Source organism: Botryllus schlosseri, chromosome 16 (genome assembly GCF_051294905.1).
Source record: "Botryllus schlosseri isolate E-star chromosome 16, Bs_hap1, whole genome shotgun sequence".
NCBI classification, from domain to species: domain Eukaryota; kingdom Metazoa; phylum Chordata; class Ascidiacea; order Stolidobranchia; family Styelidae; genus Botryllus; species Botryllus schlosseri.
Window position 1 is genome coordinate 20,957,351 of NC_137251.1, and position 9,634 is coordinate 20,966,984.

Sequence of the window (9,634 nt, forward strand, 5' to 3'; positions counted from 1 at the left end):
AAAGATGTTTATATCCATCTACCTTGGATTGGCCCCATTTCCACCCGCTTTGAAAAACAATTGATTTCTGCTGTCGGTAAATGTTACGATACAGTCAAAACCAATGTGATTTTTACAACAACACAACTGCTCCCTTCAACACGCAAAGACGTGCTTCCTGCACTTCAACAAAGTAATGTAGTGTACGAATATAGGTGCCACTGTGATTGTGGCTACGTGGGAAGAACGTCAAGACGTCTGCAGGACCGCATAAACCAACATGTCCCCAGATTTATCAGAACACGTGCGTCACGCGATGTGAAAAGCTCACCCTTAACTCATCCACTTAAGATTGATGCTGATCGATCAAAGGCAATTAATTCTGCCATCGGCAAACATCTGTTGGATAATCCGATTTGTGCGAATAATTATCGAGACGACCGATTTCGAATCGTAGGTCGAGGCCGTTCACAATTCCATTTGTGTGCCTTGGAATCAACTTTTATCAAAATACACCAACCAAAACTCTGTCAACAAAAGGAGTTCGTGTATCACCTAAAAATAGTACATTGAACGCTCTCTCATTCGAAATTTCATGCTGGTGACGTCATATTTTGTGATACGATTGTTGATATACAATGTTCTTTCCAATTCTCTACTAGTTGCTGACGATTTCCCCTGACGAGTGTCAGCCGAAAATATTCGGGTTCATTTCAATATGAATATACTATTTAATTGTATATTGAAGTTCTGTACCTCAAAGAAGCTCTTCAAATATTTCCGAAAGCGGTACAGTGAAAGTCAGTTGCGTATCCTAAACCAGCTGATAAAGACTAGGGGAAGATTGAGAACTGCGGTATCAACAACAGCCTTTTTGAAGGCTTGTATCGCAAAAAAGACGTTACCAGCATTTATCAAAAGCAGGATAGAAAAAATCACGCGCCCGCCTCAATCCTAGAATGGAACAAGCGTTTTTATATGACGAGATTGGGAAGAATGAGAAGTTGGTTACTACTCTCCGCCGTGTTTGTCGATCGCTGCAGAAGGAAGTACGTTCAATCCTGTCGTTTTTCGACTTATTTCGCTTCTGCCGTTATTTGGCATCGATAGATACTATCAAAGAAAAGCAGAATACAACAAGGAACGAACGTGGCATTAACCGCTTAGTTAGCCAGCGATTCGGTAGCAATGCAAGTCCAAGCAAGAAGAATATACTCAACTTATCAGATCATAAGCTAAGCCCGACTGAAGAATTTGTTTTATCCCATGGGCTCAATTTTTGCCTGCCGCCTACCACCGTCAAGAATGAGGAGGTATTTGCGGAACTTGAAGTTCTCCTCGGCCAATTAAAACACCACGAACCTAAATCAGACGAGGGTATACCTGCTCTCAAAGCTCGGTTATCAGATTTGGCGCATTCGTATTGTGGATGCCCGGTCGACAAGGCGGACTTCCTGATGAACAAAGAGTGTTTCCTAGCCATCAAAGCATTGCGATCCAACCCTGAAATTCACATCACCAAACCAGACAAAGGATCCGGTGTTGTCATTCTGAACAAAGCTGACTACATTTCGAAAATGGAATCAATATTGCATGACAAAACCAAATTTATCTCGCTTGGTTCGGTTTCGGAATTTGATAATACACCTAAAATTGAAAGACGACTGACCAACCGTTTGCTGACATTGAAGAAAAACGGTGTCCTAACGGCAGAAACATACAGCGCCATCAGACCGACGGGATCGCAAAGACCACGCATGTACGGACTGCCAAAAACTCACAAAGACAATGTCCCAGTGAGACCTATACTTTCCATGATCGGGTCTGCTCACCATCAGCTGGCAAAATGGCTTATTGACATTTTGGAACCGGTTCGGGAATTGTACGGCACGGAATGTGTTCGCGATTCGTTCACGTTCGCTGGTGAAATACGAAACCTGGATTTGCCGAATCCAGACGTGTTTCTGAGCTCATTTGATATCTCTAGTCTTTTTACGAACGTTCCGCTGCATGAGACTATTGATATTTGTGCCAACGCGCTGTACGGTGGTAAGTTACCGCCACCATCAATCCCGCGTAACGTCTTTGTTGAACTTTTACAAGCGGCAACTTGCTGCGTGGAATTTAGCTTTAACGAGGTCATGTTTCGCCAAATAGACGGCTTAGCCATGGGAAGTCCCCTGGGACCTATTTTGGCCAACATTTTCGTAGGGTATTACGAGGGCGAGCTTCTGTCCCAGCGTGAGTCCGCCAAACCACTATTGTACCGCCGATACGTAGATGATACATTTGTCATTTTCAGGAATGAATCGGAGTGTGACCAATTTCTCATTCGCTTAAACTCGCTTCACCCGGCCTTGCAATTCACAATAGAAAAAGAACGCAATAACTCATTATCATTTCTGGACGTATTAGTTGAAAAGCGCAATACCAACAAATTTGAAACGTCTGTTTTCAGAAAACCGACATTCACAGGCCAATACCTTCGCTGGAATTCATTTAGTCCTCGGCGCAGAAAAATTAACCTCATAGGCACACTCGTGCATAGAGCGTTGATGATATGTTCGGGTAACAAACTGAGTTTAGAACTTGACCACATCCGAAAAATCTTACTTGATAACGGTTACCCTGAACACGTCATCAGCCGCGGCATGGAGAGGAAATTAACGCAATTCAACGCAGAAAAACGAACAGAGCCCACCGCACGAACAATAAAAGATGTTTATATCCATCTACCTTGGATTGGCCCCATTTCCACCCGCTTTGAAAAACAATTGATTTCTGCTGTCGGTAAATGTTACGATACAGTCAAAACCAATGTGATTTTTACAACAACACAACTGCTCCCTTCAACACGCAAAGACGTGCTTCCTGCACTTCAACAAAGTAATGTAGTGTACGAATATAGGTGCCACTGTGATTGTGGCTACGTGGGAAGAACGTCAAGACGTCTGCAGGACCGCATAAACCAACATGTCCCCAGATTTATCAGAACACGTGCGTCACGCGATGTGAAAAGCTCACCCTTAACTCATCCACTTAAGATTGATGCTGATCGATCAAAGGCAATTAATTCTGCCATCGGCAAACATCTGTTGGATAATCCGATTTGTGCGAATAATTATCGAGACGACCGATTTCGAATCGTAGGTCGAGGCCGTTCACAATTCCATTTGTGTGCCTTGGAATCAACTTTTATCAAAATACACCAACCAAAACTCTGTCAACAAAAGGAGTTCGTGTATCACCTAAAAATAGTACATTGAACGCTCTCTCATTCGAAATTTCATGCTGGTGACGTCATATTTTGTGATACGATTGTTGATATACAATGTTCTTTCCAATTCTCTACTAGTTGCTGACGATTACCCCTGACGAGTGTCAGCCGAAAATATTCGGGTTCATTTCAATATGAATATACTATTTAAAACACGTTAAGTGAATTACAGTGTAGCAAGTACTTCCTTGGTATTACGATTGTTGTGCATCAGATATTTCTAACTGAATTGAATGCATCTAGCAAACATATTCCAATTTACTTTTGTAATGATCAAAGTATGTAAAATGGTGCGAACGGATTAGGTATTAATCAAGCGGTGGTATGTCAATTCACCTAGTGTGATATCTTGACACCGGGTAATGTGCGAAAGTGTTTCAATTCTCACCGCAGATTACGATAATAAAGTATTGTACCGGTTATTGTTCAATAAAGGAAATTGTTGTTTCATCTTTAGTCTTGGTTACTGGAGGCAATTACATTTGTAAAATATTTTCTGATATCCACAATACGCTGCGTGGTTTTTTACGAACACGGGTTAATCTTCCTAATCAAAACATTTCAGACATGTTAATCTAGTTTCACAAATCGATATGTTAATAACAATGTTTCTGAAAAGTTTGTTGGTATCGTAATAACCTTCAACACAACCGGGTCTAATAATCTCATAATTTAATAATCGAGTCATGATCGACTATTACAAAATCTCATATGTCGAAATCAATGTGTCAATTCGTGAAAATTTTCAATATAACGCCTGCGTTCGATTGTAAGAATTCTCAACTACGTTGGTCAGATATTCAAATCCGGTATACTCAAATGTAATATGTTAATCTCAAACCACACACCGAGTAGTATTTACCTTGGTTTATAAAATATACCGAGTAGTAATTACTTTATCTTACAGAATAGTAACGACTTTTACAGTTGAACAAATAAAAAGATGATTTGGCGGTATATGACTACAACCGAACTTGCTATGGATTTTGGATTGTGGTGATTACTCGCGTAGTCTTGTCTACTTTTCATAAGGATACTTTTTGCTTTGGTTGGGTAAGTTACAAACGGATTGACTTGACAAGGTTTTTTTGTATTTTACTCTTTTGTGTATGGGAAGATGTTAAAATGTTGAGACGTAATACTATTTCCGTTCACTCGATTGCAACAAAAAATAACCTGCTAGTTTGTTCAAGGTTTCGACAAATAGATTGAAATATTCCGATTTAACTCATCGCGTCACAAGTCGATCGCTGTATGCACAAGTGGTTGTCAAGTTAGAAATATTTACAACAGGTGCTATTTCATTGATTGATTCTATTGTGTGTAGTAACACATTAAAATATCGCGATAGTATTTACTGAAACTCTATTAGATAAACGGAAAACTCAGTCGTGAATGGAGTTGTAAGTTTCAAGGATTGTTTCAAAGTATGATCTTGAAATGTGACTGGATCAAAGTTGGTAGTCATGTTTGTCAATATATTTCGATTCAGACTATGTCAAAGTCCAAATATTTCATTTTGGATTATCTGGATTTACCTTTAGTACATCCCACGAATGGATTCCGACGCCGCGCTATAACATTTTTGATGATAAGGACTCGAGGATTTTCATGATAGAGTTGACGAGTGATAAGATGCGTGTTTTTGTTGAGAGGTTGATTTCAAGTTAATAAAGACAATAACTGTATAATGCACATACTTGTGATTCTTGATTCTTGTAGAATTATAGTTGGTATTGATTCTATAGATGTGAAAACGGTGCGAAGTGTCAAAACATATAGCGATCGCGTGCAAGTGACAAATTGTTGGTTTTCGAATCACAGTCTGCGCCGGTTCGGTTATTCATTACTTATTACTTGATAGTAAAAACCATCGACATATTAAACTGTAGCGATTGGGATGTAAGTAATGGTAAGAATCGAAAAATGGCTATGTCTTAGGCGTTATCTTGTGAGCGATCGTGGGGTTTGTTATAGATTTCACACCTATTTGAAGTGTTAGTTTGTGAGCGTGGTTATTGTTGGTATTCGAATCGCCGTCTACGCCGGCTCTGGGACAAACTAATTACCAAAACATTACCATGTGCCAGATTTAGCAAACTATTTCACACCTTTTCGAACTGTTAGTTTGTGAGCGTGGTTATTGCTGATATTCGAATCACCGTCTACGCCGGCTCTGTGGTAAACTAATTACTAAAGTAACACCATGCGACTGATTCCTAGATTTAGCAAACTATTTCGCACTGAATGGAATAGTGTAATAATCGATAGTAGCGGCTGGACGAGAAATAATTCAGCGCACAGGTCATTCGAAATATAGGTCGCACGCACTGCTTAATCCTCACAACAAACCACGTTTCCGTCCGCGCGGTTATTGTTGGTGACTCGTACATATTCAACACCGCGCGAGAGATGCCTGAAAGTACGAATCATCGCCGCGTCCATAAGAATAACGATATATCATTGTCGTACTCGCCGTAATTTGGAATATACACATTACCTAAGGATCAATCACATGACTATTTACTTGATAATATTCAACACGAAGTACGACATGCCAACAACGAAGCCGCGTGCGAGCTATCCCTATGCTGAAAAGGGTTACCGTGCGACCACAAGACACAATAGCCGCATGCCGCCGCCATAAGACAAAAGAGCCGCTTGCCACCCCCGGTTTCCCAGCCGCTTGCGACCGCCGCCATAAGACATAAGAGCCGCTTGCCACCCCCGCCATAAGACGCAATAGCCGCTCGCCACCCCGCCATAAGGCATAAGGAGCCGCTCGCCACCCCCGGTTTTCCAGCCGCTCGCGACCCCGCCATAAGAGCCCCACGCACCTCACGACCGATCTATATAACTACTCTTGTACTTGACTACAAATTGCATCGTTACTTCTACTTTTACTCAAGTATATCAACGATGACTACTTTGACCATTCCTTTACCGGGAATGTTGATATCGGGCAGAGTATAGTTGTTGATGGACAAATGTCAATAACTATATGAGAAACTGACCAGCACGAGACGATTTCGCGTACGGATGATAGTGATGAGCGGATATTGATTTCCGAGGATCCGGACGCGTCCGACAACTTTGGTCTCTGAGCAGAAGTCCGTCCGAATAAGAGACAGCTCATCCAAATACGATAAATCTCGTCCAGAATCCATAAAAGCAGAATCGAATGACATTTTCCGAAGAAGCCTGATCGTACGGCCGAACTAAGATACTCATTATAGGTATAGCCTTTACAAGAGCTAAGGTCAGGGTTAGTTGATTGATATTTGCTTGAACCTCTGGCAGAACAACTTAAGAGTGCTACCAGTCTAATACAAGGTGTTCACTGTCCGTGTTAGATTCTGGAGCTGACGATTTCTTTCTTTGACTCGAAAGCAAAAGTCACGTCTAGGTCAGAACTATTAAAATGTATTCGAAACAGAAGTTAAAAGTTGTAGAAGATATCCCAAACAAAATTTGCAATAGAATCCGAATCCGAACCGACTATCACAAAATTGTGCAAACTCCTACCAGGTCCGAATTTCATCCAAGTCCGTCCGATGCCCGTGAATGATAGATATCCGCGTCAGCTTGAACCGATGCCGCAATAAAGCTCGATGATCATGACTCGGAGATATGAATGAAAGCCCGGCCTATATTGAATTCTTGAGCCGATACCGTTAAACCGATAACTATAGATTATAGAACATTCATCCATAATTCGCACATTCACCGTTAACACATTCAGGCGATCTCAGAGAAAATATGTCATCTAGCTAAACTCGCATTTCCCAAACGTCAGAGCATTTATTTGAATAGCGATGAAGCCAGTGCTTTGGAGCCGGAGCTAGGATTCGTAGCACTGGAGCCGTGCATTTTCATCAAAGTTGGAGCTTGAGCTCTTTGCGAAATTTGGGTGTGGCCGGAACTGGAGCCAGTTATCTGACAATAAGCTCCTATTTGTATATTTCTAAGATGCGATGGTACTACAATTTGCTGAATTCACGTAATCACCAGCAACCTTTCACATAATCAAAAATTGTTACCACTTTGGGCCACCTTTTTTAAAGAACCACGTTCTCGTGGATTTGACAGCAGAATAGTCGAAACATCATAGTTGCAACCGATGGTAGCCTACTGACTACTGACTAGGGCTGGGCAAAATCGAGTACCTGAGTGATTCGATTCCGAATCACGTATTATGCTTCGAGTCGAGTCGAGTATTCGAGTATCACACATTATGACGTCATAACATAATGTAATATGTCAAAGTTCAAATATGTACCTTTTATGCCACAGCAAAGAATATAATGCCTGTTATCCACCACATTAAAGATGCTTTGATATTTTTTCGACCATACCGATTTCATTGCACTTCGTGACAAGGTTATGGGATGAATATGACTTCGAAAATGTGTTATTTCACGTAAGCTTTGTAGCTTTGTGCTATGTTTCGTATGCTTCAATGCAGCCAATCAGTGTTTTAAGCCTTCCACATTGGAAACTAGCACCAAAACTATAATTCTCGTTGATAAATTAACTTTCAGTGGCGAGGAGCTTGTAATTTCAGTACTCGAAAATATCGTCTTTTACTACTCGACTCGAATCATTAAAATTAATACTCGATTCAGATTCGAGTACTCGAATCATTGTGCCCAGCCCTACTACTGACTGACCCATTTGACAGTTTTCACTCAATTATTTAACGGAGCCGGCGTTGGGGCAGTGGTATCATTGAGCTCCTAGGCAAAATATAGCCCTGGATCTGGAGCCTGAACAATTAACCTTTATGAACGCTCCAAAGCTCTGTTTGCAGCCATGAATATACTTGGACACTGACACGAAATAATCTGGAAAGGGTGCATCAGAATACTTGTAAGCAATAAGCATACAGTGGTGAGATAGCGTGGGCGTGATCCACCGCTCCATCACCAATATAGGTAGTGGATTTCAGTTTGACCTAGGTCGACTCCAGAATCGCATTCCAATTGTTGAAGGTTTATCCATGCTCCTCCTCGCCATCTAATCTACATAAGCGGTGTCTCAAATAAGCCTAAAAGTGGACCGTGCTACTAGTCGGCAGATGCGGAATCCTGTTAAAGAATATTGGCCTGGTGTAAATTAACATTTTAGTCGATTAACCTGTAACCATATGTAGTCTGCAACGAAGTACATATACCCTTTCAGAGTACTCAAGTAGGGTTTTTCTACTTGCATCATTACTCAACTGGTTATGATTTTATACTATTTCTAATACTACAAAACAATTTTCATTTTTTGGGCGAAACTAGGCAAAAAGTTTAGGCAAGACCTGGCCTGTATACACGATCTGATTTGAGATTTCAAAAGAAAGCTTGGTAAAGTGAATTATGATGCTGGTATTTATTTCCGCTTCAAACTGTTGTCGTTGCTGTTCGAAGTAAACTATTCTGCTGTGCCATAAACATCACTATATCCAGCACTAGCAGAAACAGCTTTGGCGATGGCAACAGCGTCCCATCCAGGGAGAATCAGCTGATATGAATGGGCAGTAGGGTTGTTCAAAAATTATTAATTTCTCCGGATTCCAGCCATTGGCTGATTTAATTGTCAGGTTACCCTAAAAACGCTGCACACCAAATTTGGTTCAAATATAACAAGTATAAGCCGCCGCAGAGCCAATTAAATTTTTTTATTTATCAAGAAAAATAAAAATGAAATTCAAATTTTTCTGTTAACCCCATGAAATTGTTGGGTTGTCTTCATAAAAGATGCAAAAATATTTGTCTCAATTCCAACTAGTAGAAGCGGAGTTATTTGAGTTTTTAGTTGCTAATTCTCGGATTATCTACCAATCAAAGATCAAGAATTGTGAGTTGATAGTCATTCAGTTGCCACCATATCTTTAGCCCCAATATCGATTCCTCAGTCGATGAAAGGCGTTCTCAGGTATCGTGCACCGCTCATATTGTTCAAAAAAGTGATGATCATGATACTTCTTGTCCATTTACATTTCTTTATTAACATATTATTTCTTCTGTAGTAACTATGAGCATCGCCGAGCATTGTATACAGACGTAAATTCTTACAAGCGTGGTTGCTAAACGGTGTGGTCTATTGGTCTCGATATTTCAGTCTTGAGGCCCGCCACCTCTGCAGAATTTGAAAAGCGGTCCGGGGGCCGCTTTGTGCTGGCAACTCTTTGTAAGGGCATAATCAACAATGATATTAATTGGATCGCATTTATATAGCAGCGCAACAATTCTCATGTTAGTCACATTGGCGCAAATTTCGTATTTCACCCCATCTTCACATACATTGCTCTCGGATGTCACGCTGTGGCTAATGATCATGATAAGTCCCATAAAGACAAGTTTAGTCGGTCTATTGTATTCATATTCTGTT

The 9,634-nt window shown here is 40.7% G+C and overlaps 1 protein-coding gene and 1 long non-coding RNA gene across 2 annotated transcripts in view; one reads left to right on the forward strand and one right to left on the reverse strand.

Annotated features, from left to right (window-relative positions):
• Positions 1–938: 938 nt before the first annotated feature.
• The window catches only part of LOC145458778 (uncharacterized), a 264,884-nt gene continuing 256,188 nt past the window's right edge, over positions 939–9,634 (forward strand). The window contains exon 1 of the mRNA XM_080337261.1: positions 939–2,547. Coding sequence (XP_080193387.1) covers positions 939–2,547 — 1,609 coding nt within the window. The remainder of the gene's footprint in view (positions 2,548–9,634) is intronic.
• The window catches only part of LOC145459414 (uncharacterized), a 229,606-nt gene continuing 225,595 nt past the window's right edge, over positions 5,624–9,634 (reverse strand). Inside the window, exon 2 of the long non-coding RNA XR_013921405.1 lies at positions 5,624–5,836. This is a non-coding gene — a long non-coding RNA (uncharacterized LOC145459414). The remainder of the gene's footprint in view (positions 5,837–9,634) is intronic.